At 42.2% G+C, this 22,105-nt stretch overlaps 2 protein-coding genes and 4 non-coding genes across 7 annotated transcripts; 5 read left to right on the top strand and 1 right to left on the bottom strand.

The window, feature by feature from the left end:
* The first annotated feature begins 697 nt into the window (after positions 1-697).
* Positions 698-5,970, top strand: LOC115150752 (guanine nucleotide-binding protein-like 3). The gene is made up of 15 exons (XM_029694377.1): positions 698-825; positions 1,038-1,096; positions 1,429-1,569; positions 1,691-1,807; positions 1,881-1,973; positions 2,144-2,279; positions 2,386-2,489; positions 2,668-2,818; positions 3,210-3,297; positions 3,568-3,745; positions 4,077-4,219; positions 4,426-4,562; positions 4,655-4,797; positions 5,059-5,134; positions 5,413-5,970. The coding sequence occupies exons 1-15, from the start codon at positions 813-815 to the stop codon at positions 5,511-5,513; spliced, it is 1,680 nt and encodes a 559-aa protein (XP_029550237.1). The 5' UTR covers positions 698-812; the 3' UTR covers positions 5,514-5,970.
* On the top strand, positions 2,917-2,991 carry LOC115151227 (small nucleolar RNA SNORD19). The gene has a single exon (XR_003867244.1). It is a non-coding gene; the product is annotated as a small nucleolar RNA SNORD19 (small nucleolar RNA).
* Positions 3,368-3,440, top strand: LOC115151230 (small nucleolar RNA SNORD69). The gene has a single exon (XR_003867248.1). It is a non-coding gene; the product is annotated as a small nucleolar RNA SNORD69 (small nucleolar RNA).
* LOC115151228 (small nucleolar RNA SNORD19) lies at positions 4,272-4,346 on the top strand. Its single transcript, XR_003867245.1, has one exon. It is a non-coding gene; the product is annotated as a small nucleolar RNA SNORD19 (small nucleolar RNA).
* LOC115151229 (small nucleolar RNA SNORD19) lies at positions 5,201-5,276 on the top strand. The gene has a single exon (XR_003867247.1). It is a non-coding gene; the product is annotated as a small nucleolar RNA SNORD19 (small nucleolar RNA).
* Positions 5,971-6,052: 82 nt separating the features above from the next.
* On the bottom strand, positions 6,053-20,103 carry glt8d1 (glycosyltransferase 8 domain containing 1). 2 transcript variants are annotated; one of them, XM_029694379.1, is made up of 10 exons: positions 19,995-20,103; positions 19,754-19,800; positions 9,378-9,476; positions 8,981-9,197; positions 8,754-8,871; positions 8,229-8,313; positions 8,022-8,134; positions 7,699-7,865; positions 7,444-7,556; positions 6,053-7,076 (listed from the first exon to the last, which is right to left on the bottom strand). In XM_029694379.1, exons 2-10 carry the CDS (start codon positions 19,767-19,769, stop codon positions 6,892-6,894), a joined length of 1,113 nt encoding a protein of 370 aa, XP_029550239.1. In that variant the 5' UTR covers positions 19,770-19,800; positions 19,995-20,103; the 3' UTR covers positions 6,053-6,891. The 2 variants fall into 2 exon arrangements, with proteins under 2 accessions (XP_029550239.1, XP_029550238.1); XM_029694378.1 differs by having other exon boundaries at positions 19,984-20,086.
* Between the last annotated feature and the right edge of the window lie 2,002 nt (positions 20,104-22,105).

The following is a 22,105-nucleotide window of genomic DNA, read 5'->3' on the forward strand; positions in this document are numbered from 1 at the left end:
GTAGCGACGGAACCGTTTGGGATTTTCCACTGTGGAAGGGGGAGATAATCTCTGTTTTGCTCTACAACCCCAACAAGTGTCACGGGACTCGACTGAAGTTAACTCTCAATTGAAGATTAAACTCTCCTCAACCAATAGGTTTTGTACCTGAGCCTCATTTACATTCTCTGTTTGTACCCTTTTATTTCATTTCACCTTGTTGTCACTATCAATATAATGTATAAATGTGTCACAGTCCCCTTTAAGACATAATCCATTTTGCAATGGATGTAATTGATCTCTACATGATTCTGAGTTGCATAGAATAGTAGCGGAGTCTACATCCTTTTTACAACACAATCAAAGTGATACCAAATTGCACAGATATCACATTCTAGCATTGCACGTTTACTGTTATGGAGTAGAACGTGTTGGGTATATAGACCTCAGTCCCTCATGAAATAACACCATACATAGAGATTCTACAGACCCTACCCACTGGGCACAGACATCAATTCAATGTCTATTTCACATTGGTTCAATGTAATTTCATTGAAAGGACGTGTAAACAACGTTGATTCAACCAGTGTGTACCCAGTGGGATAGTGAATAATACCAACCCCACTTTATTTTGGCACCTAGAATAGTTTTCTCTCTACAAGCCAATATGTAATTGATATGCCTATAGTGTATTACGTGGGGTACTTTTATTTAGGAAATGCCGTGACCCGGAACTACTTTTTTTGGTGTTGCTGACGAGACTCCGACAGCTAGCTCCTGGTTCCACGTGCAGCAGAATTTTGTAGTCGCATTGTCAGACCTATAGCACTGCAATGAAGCGTCCAGGTAAGTGTAGCTAAAGTCTTTATATTTGGCTTGAACATTGGTTTTTCTGTATTAATTACAATTAATGTAGTATTTGTTGAGGTTCAGTTGAATACATTTCCATTGCCAGTTAGACTGCCAATGCTGGCTACACAGTCATAACGTTAGCTCTCTAGCTAGCATTAGGTTGTTAGGAAGCCAACCCTGGCTAGAATTTCGTTCATGTTTTTCAGGGTTAAAGAAAGCAAGTAAACGCGTGTCTTGCTCCAAACGTTACAAAATACAGAAAAAGGTAAACATTGTGAATTGCACTCATTAGTCACCACTCTCTTTAAGGCGACTCCTAGCTGATGTCATACATTGCTAACGTAAAAAAATATATACATTGTTAACGTTAGGTAGCCAACGTTAACTAAGTTGGAGATACAATCTGATTTTGAAACTATTGGTCGCATACAAATATTTGGTGGGTGTAGCAAAAGCTTGTAAGTTGCTTAGGAGATGGAGGCAAAGCTGCCATGTCTGTCGGCGCCATCTTGTTGTATAACATGTGCATATATAATATGTATGAATGTAAGCGATTTTGTCTTGTCATGATTTCTAATCTAATTTGTTTGTTTTTAGGTCCGGGAACACAACAAAAAACTAAGAAAAGATGCAAAAAAGAAAGGAGTTGGCAAAAAAGTGAAAAAGGATATTGGAGTTCCCAACAAAGCACCATTCAAAGAGGATATTCTGAGGGAAGCTGAACAGAGGAGGTCAAAGGTGAGGCCATTAACTGTTTTGGGGATAACATCCAGGTACATGTGTGGGCTCATCGCTTCCATATTTTAGGGGGCAAAATAATTTGGTCTATCATTTTGTTTTTACCTTCTCTCCAACCCAGCTTGAAGAAGAAAAGGAGAAAAAGAAGCTTGCCAAGCAACAAGAACGGGCTCAGAAGAGGAAGAAGGAAAACGCTGCCGGCAGGGATGCAGACCCTAAAGCGAAGAAAGCTCGAAAGGTAATAGGTGCGTCAAAGATCATGCCCTCCGTGTAGCTTGACACTATTTTAACTCCACTTTTTAACTCCACAGGAGTTACCATCACAGGAGGACCTTGTGAAACAGATGGTGAAACAAAGTGACCCAAGGAATTCGAAGAAGCACCTTTGTTCCGAATTAAACAAGGTGAGATTATTACATCCACATGTCTCAGTTGGCATTAAGTCCCAGTTAAGGAAAGGATAGCTCTTGTCTGGCTGAGTTGCTCTGCAAGACAGAAGCTATCATGAAAACATGCCCTACCTGAGTGTCCCAATGAATCAATATTCATTAAGCTACTCTAATATTTACTCCAGGTGATCGATGCCTCTGACGTCATAGTTGAAATCCTAGATGCAAGAGATCCCCTTGGCTGCCGATGCCCACAGCTAGAGGAAGCTGTGCTGAAGAGGGAAGGAAACAAGAAGCTACTATTCCTATTGAACAAAATAGGTAATAACCTTATGGGATAACATTCTTTCATGTCAATTATATTTTAAGTTTAACTTCAAAAAGTAGTTAAACTTTAATACCTTAAATTACATTTTGCATCCTTCAGATCTTGTCCCTAAAGAGAATGTGGAGAAGTGGCTACAGTGTCTTCAGCTTGAGTTCCCTGCTGTGGCGTTCAAGGCATCCACACAACTACAGGATAAAACAGTGGTATGTAAATGCTGTACCAAATATTTGAATGGGATTAATTTCACTGACTACTTGGGGGAGTTCCATATTGATGACCAGCTTCAGTCACCTGCGCAGAATGTAGAATATGGGTCCTTACTGTGTAAACTATTAGAATATTGATAATTAATGCATTTACATTTTTTTTTTTTTTAAACAGCAAGAGAAGAAGGCCAGATTTGCAACTCTTAATGGAGTAGTAGACCAGACCAAAGGAGTGGCCTGTTATGGCAGCAGCAGTCTTCTCCAGCTCCTGGGGGACTATGCAAATGCAACAGGGAGAGAGGGCTCACTAAAAGTGGGCTTAGTCGGTAAGGAAATTACTCCCCTAACCATTACTCAAACATGAACAGCATCTTTTACATTGATTAGTATGGCTCTCAAATGGTGTTATTAAAGGGTTGTGGATGAGAAATGATGAGGATTTATGTGAACTACTGATGTCTGTGAAGACTAATAATCCAACTCTGATCTCATACATGGCAATCAGTGCCCTGTTGGGTACCCTATGTCTGATCTCTTATTTGTGATCTTTCAGTTTATTTGATCAATTATATCATGACTGCATGCACACATCAGCAATTTATGTCTGCTCTATCAGGACCCCTTGACAATATGATTAATCTTTAAGGGTTTATCCTGCACAGTATAATACCCGTTGTCTATGACTTCCACCTCTGATGCCCTCCTCTGTCCCCTCAGGGTTCCCAAATGTGGGGAAGAGCAGTCTGATCAACAGCCTGAAGGGCTTGAGGGCCTGTAATGCAGGAGTCCAGAGAGGGATCACCAGGTGAGCAAAGCTGAACCATTTTAATTCATGATAGTGATGGGGTCCGTTTTATTCGCAGATGGTGAGGAATTGTATGAAGCGTGATGAAGTTGATCTGACGAAACCGTGGAGTCTATATTCAATCCAACACTGAGCTTCATACACTTCATCTGGGTCTTGCTAATTAGGGCAAAACAGTCACACTTGGCTATGTCTGTTTTCCTGAATTTGCTCAATGCATGACTCATTTGAAGCTTCCCACCTAACACAGCTGATGTTTGACCCTTGCAGGTGCTTCCAAGACGTCCACATATCTAAGAATGTCAAAATGATTGACAGCCCAGGGATAGTGGCAGCCCAGTCTAACCCAAAAGCTGCCATGGCGCTGAGGAGTCTCCAGGTGGAGGATAAGCAGGAGACTGTTCTAGAGGCCGTCAGGACCCTGCTCAAACAGTGCAACAAGCAACAGGTGAGACGAGGGAGATCCCTGCTACTCACTTGGGCTCCCGAGTTGCGCAAGGCACTGCATCTCAGTGCTAGATGTGTCACTGCTGACCCTGGTTCGATCCCAGGCTGTATCACACCTGGCTGTGATTGGGAGTCCCATAGGGTGGTGCACAATTGGCCCAGCGTCATTAGGGTTTGGCCTGGGGTAGACCGTCATTGTAAATAAGAATTTGTTCTTAACGGACTTGCCTAGTTAAATAAAACTAGTGTAAGGACATTTTCCTGCCAAGTTTAAGATCAAGCCCTAGCTCTGCTGAGCATACTGATAGGTAATCATGGACTTTGTCTTTCAGGTAATGCTTCAGTACAATGTTCCAGACTTTAGAAACTCCCTGGAGTTTTTATCCTTTTTTGCCAAGAAGCGTGGATTTTTGCAGAAGGGTGGGGTCCCCAACACAGAATTGGCTGCCTCTACCTTCCTCAATGATTGGACAGGGTAAGTGTTGTCATCGTAACAATTTGTTACCCATTTATATGCAGGCTAGCATGGGAAATGAGGATAATTAACGCAATTCTTGATTTTAAGTGAAGACTTCTAATCCAACTCTGATCCCACTGTTGAGTAAGACTGAGTACCTTGCCTGGAAACTAGAATGATATTTATTTTAATTTTTTATATACCAAAAAATGATATATTTTCAGTGCAAAGCTGAGTTACCACTGCAAAGCCCCTGAGAAGCCAAGCCTTCCCCCATACCTCTCTGAAGACATTGTAAGAGAGCTGCAGAATGGGTGGGACTTGGACAAGTTGCGGAAAGGCAACGAGGAGACTCTAAGAAGTATGTTAATTCTATTAGAGAAAATACTAAATTGTCTCATTTTACAGTAAGGAGTGTATTGTGTGATGATGACTGACCCACTCTCCTCCCAGGTGTAAAGTTCCCAAACCAGGCCAGCAGCATTGTCCTCCTGTCTAAAGGCCCCACCGCCGGAGTGCTGAGTGATGTTATTGAGGACAAACCTGCTCCAGAGCCCACTGAGGAAGATATGGAGGGTAGCTGTGAAAACCAAGAGGTATCTGAAAATCTTTAGCTTATGTTTCTAACCTGATGAATCAGATAAAAGTAGGGTCAGTCTGTGCTAATATGGAAATGAGGACAAAAATGCAAGTCTGATTTTAAAGTGAAGACTTCTAATCCAACTCTGATCCCCTGCTGAGCGAGTACCTTGCCTGTAATCAATAATCAAATGCATTTTTTGGTAAACACCTAAACCAAATGTCTTAATCAGTGGCAAAGCTGAGTTACTACTGCAATATCTTCCTCTTGATTTCAGGCTGGTGGGGTTAAAGAGGTGTCTGAGGAAGTGACTGCAGAAACAGATGAACCACAAATAAAGACACCAGTCACAAGTAAATCAATATAAAAGAAAACCAGCTTCATTCCTGTTACATGCCTAGTTAATGTAGTCAGTCTGTGTGGAAATGAGGACAATAACACAAGTCTGAATTTCAAGTGAAGACTTCTAATCCAACTCTGATCCACTGCTGAGCCAGGCGGAGTACCTTGCCTGGAATCTATTATGAAATTAGATACATTTTTTTGTATTTCAGGGCAAAGCTTAATTCCTGTGACATTCCTAAACAAGTGTATTGTCAATGTCACTTAAGAAATGATTTTTCCTTTGCAGACAAACAAGCCAAGGTGAGGTTACAGGTTCCTGTCCCAGTCATTGACCTCTCCTCAGTCCACACAGATGACACCTATGACTTCAACACAGATTTTAAATGAACATCTGTCCTTTTTGTTTCTCAAGTATTTTCCTCGTCACGTCTAAACCGTACTGGCACCATCTGTTCTGTAAACCTGTGATGGAAAATCTTATTTTAGTGGTTTAAATAATCCTTGGTTCCTGCCCCCCCCCCCCCCATATAAGGACCATCTGGCAGAACACGTTCTATAACGTGTTGAACTATGCAACGTGTCTGTAACCAAACAGGACTGCCCCGAGAGTGCATGACAGACATGTACGATGATGCATCTAGTTTGTTAGAACCTCTCCAGTTTAATTATTGATTGACTTATTGTCCCTGTGTAGAATTTCCAAAACACCTGGTTACGGCCTGTGTGGGTGTAACCTGTATAATGAGTTGGTAAATGTTTTGCCTTTTGAGTAAAGGTCCATGATCTGTACATGTTCAATGTGAATTAGTGTATATAGCCTCAAAATAAATAAATTGATCCCCAAGTTGCGCTTTCTTTCCAATAATTCTGTTAAAATGCGGTGTTTTAATTTGACATGGTGTTGATAACATAACCAAGACTCCAGCTAGTTGACTTGGTTTTATTAAGCTTCTTTTACAAAAGGATGACACAATTTGAATATTTATATCTGCTAGAATAATCCTTTGTACAAAGAGTATAAAAATGAGCAATCACCACATTTAGGAGGTGTAGCGCTTGAGAATACTTTAAAAATAAAAACCATAGGAGTCAGTCCCATGTGACTGTTGGTAGAGCATAGTGTGGGTTTAATACCCACGGGCAACCAGCACGAGAATGTATACACTCTAGATAAGTGTCAATGATGTAAATAAGCTATTCGACACATGCTTATCCCATATCCATTTCAGCTATTGCACATGTATTGATACCATAGTGGTTTGTGTATACCATTATATCCATCCTTTGCAAAATGCAATCAAGAGAAAGGATAGTAGGCTTCAAGCTGGTTTATAACTGTTGTGTAAAGTTTAGTGTTGTGGTAGTGATATACAAAAGTTAAAGTGCGAGACAACCGGCAGTAACAAACATTGATCCTTGTTCTGACAGTAATGAATCAAAGTAAATGTCTAAGGAAAGAGGCAATCTTGGCAAATTGTTAGAGGGATAGGCACATGATTATCGTCTCATGAAGCTAAGCATAGAACCATTGGTGCATCTGCATTGATGTGAAAAAATAAGACAGAAGACCACTAGACTATTGAGATGTATCCATAACATCCTATGGAACATGCCCCTGTCTCTGCCTGAGATCTACAACACCGCTGCATGGTAAACAGACATATCACTGGAATGGGCTTGCATCACGTTAGGGTTCCTGAGAAGTCACTCTGGGAGGACAGACAGGTAGAGGCAGACTGTCATCTGGTCACATCCCTGCTTTAGTCTACTTGTCCCCTGCATGTTTCCGAACTGGATGGAATTTACGCATGGGGTCCTGAATATACCACTTGTCCCAGACTTCGGTGAATGAAGAGGTCCTGGACCATGGTTTGTAATGTCCGTTCCAATGGAGGAGTTTGGCAGCTTTCACAAACTGGGGAGAGTAGCGGTTTCCAGCACCAGTAGCCCCTGAAAATAGAGCAATACTGAGTGTTTCTATGCAAACAAAAGGGCAATGATGATACTGTAATAATAACAACCTTTGTTTGTACTTTATTATCCAACATTACATCACAAAGTGTGCCAGGGCTGTCTGCAGCTCATTGTTTGGGAAACATGGAGACAGACAGCAAAGCACCCCCCCACCCCCCCATGAACGGTTCGTCCTTAGCAAGCTTAACTTCTCTTACCCCCGCACGTGTGCTCTCTCTCCACTGCAAGTGCAAACACATTGGTGGGAAAACAGCTGTTGGCTCAGTGGGGAAACTCGCTACATTATATGAAGTCTATCTAATCAAATACACATTTCTCGCCAGACCATAGTAACAGTTCTTACCTAGGTGTCTGACGTGCCACATGGGGTCGATGCTGGAGTGGTGTTTGTAGAAGACAATGAGCAGGGGAGGTGTGGTGATACTCTCTGCCAGGGTCTTACTGTAGAGGTCCTCTCTGACAATGGAATAAAATTAAAGCAAATAAACTCAAATTGAATGCTTCACAATTGTCTACAATCTGTGTTTTTTATTGTTTTATCTCTGGAGGTCTGTGGGAATTCTGCCACTGTGGCTGTGTGGCCCTCCATGTGACTTACTGTGCGTTGAGCTCCATCCAGTGTTCCAGTTGGTTGGTGATGTTCTGACGCTTCCACTCCGTCAGGTTGGCCACGATCACTCCGGGATTAAAGGAACACGTGTTAGCCCTCATGCCCAGCTTCTTGATGGCCTCTTTTTTAAAGTCCAGGAAGCCAATGTAATTGTTCTAAAGGAATACATACTTGAGATGATTCAAATATTGCCAATATTTGATATATGACAAAAAGTACAAATAAATATGCTTTCATATCATTAGTTTTTATATAAAGGCTTTAATCACTCGTTTAAAAAAAAAAAAGAGTCTACAGCTGGCGTTGTGTACCTGGTTCCCGGCCCCTCGAACGATGCCCTTTGCGGATGCAGAATCACAGTCGTCTGAGAACGCAGCTGCGTGACCTGACTTTAGGCTTGTGTCAAAAAGCTCTTGGATGTCCCCTGCAAACATATGTTTACTTTTCATTCTTTATTCTCTTTCAGTTAAGAAATAATCTTACTGTGCCAAACATTGTCATGTTCAGTTAAGAGCTACCTTGTACAATGATGTCATCATCCAAATAAATGGCCTTTTCTGCATCTGGTATGAATACCGGCATGTAAAATCTGGCAAAGGTCAACTAAAACAAAAACAAACAAAGCAAACAAGTAGTATTAATATTAACAGCAGTATGTATATTGTGTCATTTTGGTGTAACTTTTATTGTAAATAAGAATAGAATAAACAGTTCTCCCGATATGGATGAAAATACCCCCAAATTGAAATAAAACTGTCACATACCATGAAATGCTTACTTACAAGCCCTTAACCAACAATAAGGTTCAAGAAAGAGTTAAGAAAATATTTACCAAATAAACTAAAGTTAAAAATAATAATTAAATATGATAGTCTGCACTTAACCTCACAGTCATTGTATCATTTCAAATTCAAAGTGCTAGAATACAGAGCCAAAAGAAATTGTCACACAAAATTGTCACTGTCCCAATACTTTAGGAGCTCACTGTATTATCTATGAATATCAACATCTATAACACTGATAATACATGTGGTCTGCCTCACCGGTTTCACAGAGTCAAGCTTCTGAGGATTTTTGGTAATCTTCCCATTGAGAAGTTGGGGCTCAAATATGATGATCTTGTGCTTGACATTGTTAAGCTTAGTCTTAGTCATCCACACCCTGGGGATTGAAATGGGCATTAAAACACGCTAACATCATTCAGCCTCAAACAAGTCTCTGTTGTGCTTTTTATTAACAGCATGGCAGAGGTAACGTGTTAATCACTCACTTGAGGTGATCCACAGTGTCATTCATGGTCACAATGTTGAACACAATGTTGGCTTTGCTGTTCTGGTAGACACTGTTCATGGCAGCCACCACAGCTCCCAGTCTCTCCTCTGCAGCAGTAATGACCACTGGGATCATCTCCCCAGTTCTCACAAGGTCTGGTCTGAGCTCAGGAGAAAACTCAGACTCAAATGGCAGAATCATACCTGGCACTGCATCTGTAAGAAGAACATTCAGTTCAATTCACTTCAGTTTAGATCAGGGTGATCTGTAATGCAGTCAGTGGTATAAAAACCACACAATGCAGAACACTACACATTATCCATCAGCACCCTAAATGTTATTTGAGAAAACAGTGTTGAAGAATTACCCCCACTACCAGATATGGAAACATTTACCTGGATTCTCACTTCTAAGGAAGTCATTGAGATTCAGGAGATTCCGTTGCACGATGATCAGAAATGCTACTGCCAGCAGCACAAGGATGGCCACATTTACTGAAAAATACAGAGCAGGGAGAAGAAAGGATGAGAACAGCTTAAGAGACAGCCCTAAGGCCAGAAGATGGCGATATTGAGTCGTTTCATCTTGCATTGCCTTTGGACAGTAAGATGAAACGACTCAATATCGCCATCTGCCGGCCTTTGGACTTACTCTTTAGATGTTCTCATCCTACTGAAGAAAAGTGTTCCCTACAGTTCAGTCACGGATCCCCTTCCTGACAACACTGAACACTAATTATAGCACCATAGAAATAAAAAATATATTTTAAGCTCCTTGAATTGTTTGCCCCCTCATGTAATTCTCACAGAAGCCACTGTGTCACAACAAATGATTCCAACACTTTCCTTGACTGCTGTAGGATGATTTGGCGTGAAAATTAAAAGAGGGTCCTCACAAACCACATTTCTAGCCACAGGTTTTAAGAGAGTAAAATAATACCATATAAAAAAATCACGACAGCTGTGACGGAAACAGTAATTTTCTTTACAATTTAAAAAATGCCAACAGATCATTTGTTCGTTTGACATAGTGGGATCTTTTTGTGTCTGTAAAATTAATTATGCAAGAAATGGCAGTGGAAACACCTTTTTGCGCAAATATTGATATACTGTAACAACCATCATATCAAAGTAAACTTGGAATTATGCAATGACATGGTGTGTAGTCCTCCCACTGACTCGGGAAACCATGCAGTTTATTAGGCTACAGATGAAATAAATTATGATGAACTTCACATGGTGGTGAAAGTGCATGGTGATCTTGATGCTCCTTTTCAATAAATATTGAGAGTCATATTCTGGTGACATCATTGGTGGGAAAAAGTATTCAAACTTGAGTAAAAGTAAAGATAACTTAATAGAAAATGACTCCCAGTAAAAAAGTCACCTAGTAAAATACTTGAGTAAAAGTCTAAAAGTATTTGGTTTTAAATATACTTAAGTGTCACAAGTAAATGGAATTGCTAAAATGTACTTAAGTATCAAATGTAAAAGTATAAACCATTTCAAATTCCTTATATTAAGCAAACCAGACGGCACAATTTTCCTATTCTTTTTTATTGACTTGGGGTGGCAGGTAGCCTAGTGGTTAGAGCGTTGGGTCTGTAACTGAAAGGTTTCTGGATCGAATCCCCGAGCTCACAAGGTAAAAATAATTTGTTCTGCCACTGAACAAGGCAGTTAACCCACTGTTCCCTGGTGAGCTGTCATTGTAAATAAGATTTTTTCTTAACTGACTTGCCTAGTTAAATAAAGGTAATAAAAAAACATTCAGACAAAATTTACAAAACGAAGCATTTGTGTTTAGTGAGTCTGCCAGATCAGAGACAGTAGGGATGACAAGAGATGTTCTCTTGATAAGTTAGTGAATTGGATCATTTCCCTGTCAAAATATAATGAGCATTTTTGGGTGTCAGGGAAACAGTATGGAGTAAAAAAGAAAATTTTCTTTAGGAATGTAGTGAAGTAAAAGTCAAAGTTGACAAAAATATAAACAGTAAAGTACAGATAACCCCTCAAAAAACTACTTAAGTAGTACTTTAAAGTATTTTTACACCACTGGGTGACATGATTATCTTGAATCCAAGATGGCGTGGCAGTCAGACGTCTTTGTCCTTCGTCTTGTCGTGTCCCATGTATATATAATTTTATATATTTTTCTTCGCATATCTTTTATATATTTTTCTAAACCTCAACTTCAAAATACTCTCCTGCAACCCGCCTCACCCAATGTGGTGTGGATCTGTTTTTTTCTAAAGTATTTTTATTTACCTCGGAACCAGAATCCCCCAACAGAAGCTAGCCAGCTTACTAGCTAGTAGTCAGCTAACCACTGCTAGCGGTCATCAGCTAACCTTTAGCTTGGAAAGCTCTCGCCAGTTTGTACAACGCGATTCATACCATACCGGACCTATTTTCTCTCCATATCCCCAGATTCCTACCGCAAGCTCTGAACCTTTTCACCTGGATCATCGCAGCTAGCAAGCTGCAATCCGAGTGACTACTCCTGGCTAACGTCTGTCCCGAAGCAAGCTCCAATTAGCCTGGAGCTAGCCCATGCTAGGCCCATCTCCCGGCTAGCTGAAGAGGCCCATCAGCCACTCCTGGGCTACAATACCCGGACCCCTTCGACTGCCGGTACGGGGCACGGAACCCCGCTGATCCTTCACGACTGGCCAACCGACGTAATCTGCTTGAGGGAGTAGTCAACTGGCCCCTACGTCGCGACGTCCCCTGAATGCTAGCCTGCTAGCTGTCTAGAGCATATCGGACTGTTAGCTAACAGGCCCATTGGCCAATTTCTCGGGCCACTATACCTATTTTGCCAATTGGCCTGGGCCCCTTGTCCTCAACAAAGCCCTGCTTATCCATCACGACTGGACTACCGACGTTATCTGCCCAAGGTTTTTTTTCCCCCAACAGGCCCCTCCGTCGCGACGTCCCCTGAATGCCCATCTGCTAGCCTGCTAGCTGTCTAGAGCATATTGGACTGTTAGCTGAATAGATCCATCGGCCTATTTCTTGGGCCACAATACTCATTTTCCCATTTGGACTTGGACCCCTCTGCTAATCTGAACCTTACTAATCCATCACGACTGGTCTATAGACGTCACCGCACGTGGAGGCTAAAAGAGACTTTCCTCCGTCGCGACGTCCCTCTAAGGCCCTTCTGCTAGCTTGCTATCCCTGGCCTGCTAGCTGTCTGAATCACCGTGTCTCCAGCCAGTCCAACCACTCACTGGACCAATATGATCACTCGGCTACGCATGCCTCTCCCTAATATCAATATGCCTTGTCCATTACTGTCCTGGTTAGTGATTGTCTTATTTCACTGTAGAGCCTCTAGCCCTGCTCAATATGCCTTAACCTACCATTTAGTTCCACCTCCCACATATGCAGTGACATCACCTGGTTTAAACGTCTCTAGAGACAATATCTCTCTCATCATTACTCAATGCCTAGGTTTGCCTCCAATGTACTCACATTCTATCATACCTGTCTGTACAGTCGTGGCCACAAGTTTTGAGAATGACACAAATATTAATTTCCAAAGTTTGCTGCTTCAGTGTCTTTAGATATTTTTGTCAGATGTTACAATGCAATACTGAAGTATAATTACAAGCGTTTTATAAGCGCCAAAGGCTTTTATTGACAATTACATGAAGTTGATGCAAAGAGTCAATATTTGCAGTGTTGACCCTTCTTTTTCAAACCTCTGCAATCCGCAGTGGCATGCTTTCAATTAACTTCTGGGCCACATCCTGACTGATGGCAGCCCATTCTTGCATAATCAATGCTTGAAGTTTGTCAGAATTTGTGGGTTTTTGTTTATCTACCCGCCTCTTGAGGATTGACCACAAGTTCTCAATGGGATTAAGGTCTGGGGAGTTTCCTGGCCATGGACCCAAAATATCAATGTTTTGTTCCCTGAGCCACTTAGTTATCACTTTTGCCTTATGGCAAGGTGCTCCATCATGCTGGAAAAGGCGTTGTTCATCACCAAGCTGTTCCTGGGTGGTTGGGAGAAGTTGCTCTCGGAGGATGTGTTGGTACCATTCTTTATTCATGGCTGTGTTCTTAGGCAAAATTGTAAGTGAGCCCACACCCTTGGCTGAGAAGCAACCCCACACATGAATGGTCTCAGGATGCTTTACTGTTGGCATGACACAGGACTGATTCTAGCGCTCACCTTGTCTTCTCTGGACAAGCTTTTTTCCGGATGCCCCAAACAATTGGAAAGAGGATTCATCAGAGAAAATTACTTTTCCCCAGTCCTCAGCAGTCCAATCCCTGTACCTTTTGCAGAACATGCATCTGTCCCTGATGTTTTTCCTGGAGAGAAGTGGCTTCTTTGCTGCCCTTCTTGACACCAGGCCATCCTCCAAAAGTCTTTGCCTCACTGTGCGTGCAGATGCACTCACACATGCCTGCTGCCATTCCTGAACAAGCTCTGTACTGGTGGTGCCCTGATCCCGCAGCTGAATCAACTTTAGGAGACGGTCCTGGTGCTTGCTGGACTTTCTTGGGCGCCCTGAAGCCTTCACAAAATTTGAACCGCTCTCCTTGAAGTTCTTGATGATCTGATAAATGGTTGATTTAGGTGCAATCTTACTGGCAGCAATATCCTTGCCTGTGAAGCCCTTTTTGTGCAAAGCAATTATGACGGCATGTGTTTCCTTGCAGGTAACCATGGTTGACAGAGGAAGAACAATGATTCCAAGCATCACCCTCTTTTTGAAGCTTCCAGTCTGTTATTCGAACTCAATCAGCATGACAGAGTGATCTCCAGCCTTGTCCTCGTCAACACTCACACCTGTGTTAACGAGAGAATAACTGACATGTCAGCTGGTCCTTTGTGACAGGGCTGAAATGCAAATGAACTGAATCCCCAAAAAACATTTCCACTGCATGGCAAAGAGGGACTTTGCAATTAATTGCAATTCATCTGAACACTCTTCATAACATTCTGGAGTATATGCAAATTGCCATCATACAAACTGAGGCAGCAGACTGTGAAAATTAATATTTGTGTCATTCTCAAAACTTTTGCCCACGACTGTACATTATGCCTTGAATCTATTCTATCGCGGCCAGAAACCTGCTCCTTTTACTCTCTGTTCCGAACGTACTAGACGACCAGTTCTAATAGCCTTTAGCCGTACCCTTATCCTACTTCTCCTCTGTTCTTCTGGTGATGTAGAGGTTAATATAGGCCCTGCAGTGCCTAGCTCCACTCCTACTCCTCAGGTGATCTCATTTGTTTACTTCTGTAACCGTAAAAACCTTGTTTTCATGCATGTTAACATTAGAAGCCTCCTCCCTAAGTTTGTTTAATTCACTGCTTTAGCACACTCTGCCAACCCGGATGTCCTAGCCGTGTCTGAATCCTGGCTTAGGAAGACTACTTGAAACCCTGAAATTTCCATCCCTAACTATAACATTTTCCGACAAGATAGAACTGCCAAAGGGGGTGGTGTTGCAATCTACTGCAGAGATAGCCTGCAGAGATCTGTCTTACTATCCAGGTCTGTACCGAAACAATTCGAGCTTCTACTTTTAAAAATCCACCTTTCAAGAAACATGTCTTTCACCGTTGCCGCTTGCTATAGACCAACCTCTGCCCCCAGCTGTGCCCTGGACACCATATGTGAATTGATTGCCCCCCCATCTATCTTCAGAGCTCGTACTGTTAGGTGACCTAAACTGGGACATGCTTAACACCCCGGCCATCCTACAATCTAAGCTTGATGCCCTCAAACACAAATTATCAATGAACCCACCAGGTACAACCCTAAATCCATAAATACGGGCACCCTCATAGATATCATCCTAACCAACATGCCCTCCAAATACACTTCTGCTGTTTTCAACCAAGATCTCAGCGATAACTGCCTCATTGCCTGCTTCCGTAATGGGTCTGCAGTCAAACGACCACCTCTCATCACTGTCAAACGCTCCTTAAAACACTTCAGCGAGCAGGCCTGGCCCGGGTTTCCTGGAAGGATATTGACCTCATCCCGTCAGTAGAGGATACCTGGTTATTCTTTAAAAAGTGCATTCCTCACCATCTTAATATGCATGCCCCATTCAAAAAATGTAGAACCAGGAACAGATATAGCCCTTGGTTCTCTCCAGACCTGACTGCCCTTGACCAGCACAAAAACATCCTGTGGCATTCTGCATTAGCATTGAATAGCCCCCGTGTGGGTCCGATTCCCACGGGGGACCAGTACAGGAAAAAAAAAAAATGTATGAAAACGTATGAAATGTATGCATTCACTACTGTAAGTCGCTCTGGATAAGAGCATCTGCTAAATGACTAAAATGTAAATGTAAATGTAATATGCAACTTTCAAGGAAGTTAGGAACCAATATACAAAGGCAGTTAGGAAAGCTAAGGCTAGCTTTTTCAAGCAGAAATTTGCATCGTAGCACAAACTCAAAAAAGTTCTGGGACACTGTAAAGTCCATGGAGGATAAGAGCACCGCCTCCCAGCTGCCCAATGCACTGAGGCTAGGAAACACTGTCACCACTGATAAATCCATTATAATTGAGAATTTCAATAAGCATTTTTCTACGGCTGGCCATGCTTTCCACCTGGCTACCCCTACCCCAGTCAACAGCCCTGCACACCCCACAGCAACTCGCCCAAGCCTCCCCCATTTCTCCTTCACCCAAATCTAGATAGCTGATGTTCTGAAAAGAGATGCAAAATCTGGACCCCTACAAATCCTCTAAAATCCAAAAACTTCCATTTTTCAAACATATGAATATTTTACAGCATTTTAAAGACAAGACTCTCGTTAATCTAACCACACTGTCCGATTTCAAAAAGGCTTTACAGCGAAAGCAAAACATTAGATTATGTCAGCAGAGTACCCAGCCAGAAATAATCAGACACCCATTTTTCAAGCTAGCATATAATGTCACAAAAAACAAAACCACAGCTAAATGCAGCACTAACCTTTGATGATCTTCATCAGATGACAACCCTAGGACATTATGTTATACAATGCATGCATGTTTTGTTCAATCAAGTTCATATTTATATCATAAACCAGCTTTTTTACATTAGCATGTGACGTTCAGAACTAGCATACCCCCGCAAACATCCGGTGAATTTACTAAATTACTCACGATAAACGTTCACAAAAAACATAACAATTATTTTAAGAATTATAGATACAGAACTCCTCTATGCACTCGATATGTCCGATTTTAAAATAGCTTTTCGGTGAAAGCACATTTTGCAATATTCTCAGTAGATTGCCCAGCCATCACGGCTAGCCATTTAGACACCGACCAAGTTTAGCCTTCACCAAACTCCGATTTACTATTAGAAAATTTTGATTACCTTTGGTGTTCTTCGTCAGAATGCACTCCCAGGACTGCTACTTCAATAACAAATGTTGGTTTGGTTCAAAATACTCCATTGTTATATCCAAATAGCGGCGTTTTGTTCGTGCGTTCAAGACACTATCCGAAGTGTAAATAAGGGTCACGAGCATGGCGCATTTCGTGACAAAAGATTTCTAAATATTCCATTACCGTACTTCGAAACATGTCAACCGCTGTTTAAAATCAATTTTTATGCCACTTTTCTCGTAAAAAAGCGATAATATTCCAACCGGCAAAGCGTGTATACGTACAAAGAGAGAGAAAATAAAAGCATGCTATCCCCTCGTGCACGAGTCTGAGTTTCATAGTACTGTTACTGGCCACTATCCAAACGCGCTAATGTTTTTCAGCCAGAGCCTGCAAAGCCACGATTCAGCTTTTTGCCGCCTTCTGAGATCCCATGGGAGCCGTAGGAAGTGTCACGTAACAGCAGAGATCCACTGTAATGGATAGAGATAATCAAGAAGGGCAAGAAATGGTCAGACAGGGTACTTCCTGTACAGAATCTTCTCATGTTTTGGCCTGCCAAATGAGTTCTGTTTTACTCACAGACACCATTCAAACAGTTTTAGAAACTTTGGAGTGTTTTCTATCCAAAGCTAATAATTATATGCATATTCTAGTTTCTGGGCAGGAGTAATAATCAGATTAAATCGGGTACGTTTTTTATCCGGCCGTGAAAATACTGCCCCCTAGCCATAACAGGTTAACAAACAGATTACCGACCATTTCGAATCCCACCGTACCTTCTCCGCTATACAGTCTGGTTTCAGAACTGGTCATGGGTGCAGCTCAGCCACGCTCAAGGTCCTAAACGATATCATAACCCCCATTGATAAGAGACATTATTGTGCAGCCGTATTCATAGACCTGGCCAAGGCTTTCGACTCTGTCAATCACCACATTCTTATCGGCAGACTCGACAGCCTTGGTTTCTCAAATGATTGCCACGCCTGGTTCACCAACTACTTCTCTGATAGAGTTCAGTGTGTCAAATCAGAGGGCCTGTTGTCCGGACCTCTGTGGGGGTCTCTATGGGAGTGCCACAGGGTTCAATTCTCGGGCCGACTCGCTTCTCTGTATACATCAATGATGTTGCTCTTGCTGCTGGTGATTCTCTGATCTACCTCTACGCAGACGACACCATTCTGTATACCTCTGGCCCTTTTTTTGGAGACTGTGTTAACCAGGTAGGCTAGTTGAGAACAAGTTCTCATTTACAACTGCGACCTGGCCAAGATAAAGCAAAGCAGTTTGACACATACAACAACACAGAGTTACACATGGAATAAACAAACATAGTCAATAATACAGTAGAAAAAGTCTATATACAGTGTGTGCAAATGAGGTAGGATAAGGGAGGTAAGGCAATAAATAGGCCATGGTGGCGAAGTAATTACAATATAGCAATTAAACACTGGAATGGTAGATGTGCAGAAGATGAATGTGCAAGTAGAGATACTGGGGTGCAAAGGAGCCAAATAAATAAATACAGTATGGGGAAGTGGTAGTTGGATGGGCTATTTACAGATGGGCTATGTACAGGTGCAGTGATCTGTGAGCTGCTCTGACAGCTGGTGCTTAAAGCTAGTGAGGGAGATATGAGTCTCCAGCTTCAGTGATTTTTGCAGTTCGTTCCAGTCATTGGCAGCAGAGAACTGGAAGGAAAGGCGGCCAAAAGGAAGAATTGGCTTTGGGGGTAACCAGTGAGATATACCTGCTGGAGCGCGTGCTACGGGTGGGTCCTGCTATGGTGACCAGTGAGCTGAGATTTGGTGACAAAACGGATGGCACTGTGATAGACTGCATCCAATTTGTTGAGTAGAGTGTTGGAGGCTATTTTGGAAATGACATCGCCGAAGTCGAGGATCGGTAGGATGGTCAGTTTTACGAGGTTATGTTTTGCAGCATTAGTGAAGGATGCATTGTTGCGAAATAGGAAGCCAATTCTAGATTTAATTTTGGACTGGAGATGCTTAATGTGAGTCTGGAAGGAGAGTTTACAGTCTAACCAGACACCTAGGTATTTGTAGTTGTCCACACATTCTAAGTCAGAACCATCCAGAGTAGTGATGCTGGACAGGCGGGCAGGGATCGGTTGAAGAGCATGCATTTAGTTTTACTTGCATTTAAGAGCAGTTGGAGGCCATGGAAGGAGAGTTATATGGCATTGAAGCTCGTCTGGAGGTTAGTTAAATAAAGGTGAAATAAATAAAAAACAAGACGCTTGACTGCCGTTTGACAAATATTCTCTCTCTTATCCATAATAATCTCATCATGTATACTAATTTACCCGCACAGCATACCTGCACTGTATCTGAGAGCTGTTGGCTAGAGCGCATGTACCAAGACCAAAGTAGGTACAATTACTATTTAATGCAACAGTTTGTGACAAGTTGAAAATGCGATGAGAAGTATTTTATTTATTTTTTTACTCCCCATTTTCTCCCCAATTTTGCCATATCCAATTGGTAGTTACAGTCTTGTCTCATCGCTGCAACTCCCTTACGGACTCGGGAGAGGCGAAAGTCCAGAGCTGTGAGTCCTCCGAAAAACAACCTGCCAAGCCGCACTGCTTCTTGACACAATGCACACTTAACCCGGAAGCCAGCCGCACCAATGTGTTGGAGGAAACACCATACACCTGGCGACCACGTCTGCGTGCATGTGCCCGGCAAAACGATGGGACAAGGACATCCCTGCCGGCCAAACCCTCCCCTAACCCGGAAGACGCTGGGCCAATTGTGGGTCTCCTCACGGGTCTCCCAGTCGCGGCCAGCTGCGACACAGCCCGGTATCAAACCAGGATCTGTTGTAACACAGCTAGCACTGCATGCAGTGCCTTAAACTGCTGTGCCACTCGAGCGGCCCTCGGTACATGAAAACGTAAGCGAAAAAATACATGTGGACTACGTCATCCCACACTGATTTTATCTGCAACAAGTCAGTTCGGTGGAAACACCTTGGTGGGATAATGTGCATATTCTCTTTATGCGCATTTTTGAATATTCACATGAACATTTGTCACCAATTGGAAGGAAACCTAGTTACTGTGAGGATATTAATAGTGAGATGTGCAATGGCATTTTGTTTCAATATTTGATTTATTTACTTGGGAAAAACGTCCCTTTTCTAAAAATGACATTTAATTAAATAACTACAATAGTGTAAACTGCAGCCACTTATTTCCCTTCATAGTTTATTTGCCTAAGCATGATCATCATACACACACCAAATTTTACCAAACATGGCTTTTTTTCTTCTTCAGTAAATGGACATTTTTCTTGTGTGTGTGTGTGGGGGGGGGGGGGGGGGGGGGGGGGGGCTAGTTACCCCACATTGTTGCAAATGTATGTAATGTAACAACACTGACCTCTCCGTAATGACATCGCGTCGTCATCTGCTGCTCTCCTTGTTAGCCTGCACAGAAAGTAAACGAAGTAATGAAGCAGAATATGTAATGATCCATACAGAAAACGAAGTATTTTGATTTATAACGGATGATTGACCACCGTCTCACAAATAAGCACATGCACAAATGGGATGGATCCGCTATGAATAAACCAAGTCAAATTCGTTTTAAAATAATATATAAACACATGCCTCCTACTCACAGACATAAAAAAAAAAATTCACATCAAAAGCCAAAGTGCCAACTCAACATCAACAAGTCTGTCGCCCGTTAATGGTTGTCACTAGTTAATGCAGCCACAAAGTCATAAACCCCGCCTATTTCTACAATTTCTCTTCTTAAAATATTTTAAACCTAGCCCAAACCTTAACCACACTGCTAACCGTATGCCTAACCCTAACCACAAATTAAGACCAAAAAGCAAATTTTAGTTTTTATGAATTTTTAAAGGCAATTTTGACTTTGTAGCTGTGCTATCTAGGGAAAAACTCCGTTCCCTTGAATGGCCGGTAAAGATAGTTGCCTACATATTTGCCTGTATTTAAATCGCGAAGTCTAACGTAGAATAATGATACATTCCAAAGGAGTTAAACTGTCACAACATCAGTTTAACGTTGAATTTGATCAGTATTTAGATATTTGTATGTCGTATATGAAGTGGGATTGCTTGATAAACGGACGAGAAGCACAGTTTGAAGCTTCACAAGCATCGCGCTTCAATCAGGGGAGAACGACTGCCCCCCTCATTAAAGGCAACCGCATTACTGCAGGGTACGACATTGTTCGCAGAAAAGAGGATCCCCGGTTATAGTGAATGGACAAATGTCGATCTTCGTGGGTTTTTTTAACAAACATGGTACCAATAATTGCTTCTAATAAACCAGATGTATGTCTTTGAACCGATTATTTTAAAATCCACACGTTCTGCTCGCTTGAGTTAGAATATCTCTTTAGAGTTTAATATATTTTTCGTGTCTATTTACCACGACAAACCATTGCCGGCGCTAAGACCACACTCAACAAGCTGTTAACGACCCATAAGCGAACAAGAAAATGCTCCTAGTGGCCGGTGATTTTAATACAGGGACTCTAACCCCATTCGATGCTTTGAACGGATGTGGGTGGAGCTATGTCTACATATGGGTGCTAATTTAAAAAATATCTGACAAAAGCTCTGATGAAAGCCTTGAGGCCGATATATCAAGCTTAATAAAGAGCAGTGATACTAGCAAAAAAACACACATATATATATATATACAAAAAATGCTTAATTAAGAGCAGTGATACTAGCAAGAGTAGTGTGCAGGTTTCTTATTTTTTCTTATCTAATGCAGGGAAACAGAAATCGTTTTAACTCATTTCTACCAGCATGTCACATGTGCAACAAGGAGACAAAACTCTAAATCACCTTTACTCCACACACAGGAACGCATAAAAAGCTCTCCCTCACCCTCAATTTGGCAAATCTGACCATAACTCTATCCTGATTCCCGCTTACAAGTAAAAACTCAAAAAGGAAGTACTGTAGTACCAGTGACTCGCTTAATAAGGAAGTGGTCTGGTGAAGCGATTGCTAAGCTACAGGACTGTTTTGCTAGCACAGACTGGAATATGTTCCGGGATTCATCCGATGGCATTGAGGAGTTTACCATATCAGTCACATCAGCTTCATTAATAAGTGCATCAACGATGTTGTCCCCACAGTGACCGTACATATCCCAACCAGAAGCCATGGATTACAGGCAACATCCGCACTGAGCTAAAGGCTAGAGCTGCTGCTTTTCAGGAGCGGGACACTAATCCGGATGCTTATACAGAAATCCTGCTACGACCTCCGACGGGCCATCAAACAGGCAAAGCATCAATAGAGGATTAAGTTCGAATCCTAACACGCTGGCTCTGACGCTCGTCGGATGTGGCAGGACTTGAAAACTATCACAGATTACAAAGCGAAACCCAGTCACCAGCTGCACACTGACAGGAGCCTACCAGACAAGCTAAGTGCCTTCAGTGCTCACTTCGAGGCAAGCAACACTGAACAATGCATGAGAGCACCAGCTGTTTTGGTTGACTGTGTGATCATGCTGTCCATAGCCGATGTGAGTTAGACTTTTAAACAGGTTAAAATTCACAAGGCCACAGGGCCAGATGGATTACCAGATCACGTACTCAGAGCATGCGCTGACCAGCTGCCAAGTGTCTTCACTGACATTTTCAACCTCTCCCTTACCCAGTCTGTATCCACCACGCTGACCCAATCCACCACGTTGACCCTCAACATGGGCTGCCTCAGGGGTGTGTGATTAGTCCTCT

Source organism: Salmo trutta, chromosome 16 (genome assembly GCF_901001165.1).
Source record: "Salmo trutta chromosome 16, fSalTru1.1, whole genome shotgun sequence".
NCBI lineage: Eukaryota > Metazoa > Chordata > Actinopteri > Salmoniformes > Salmonidae > Salmo > Salmo trutta.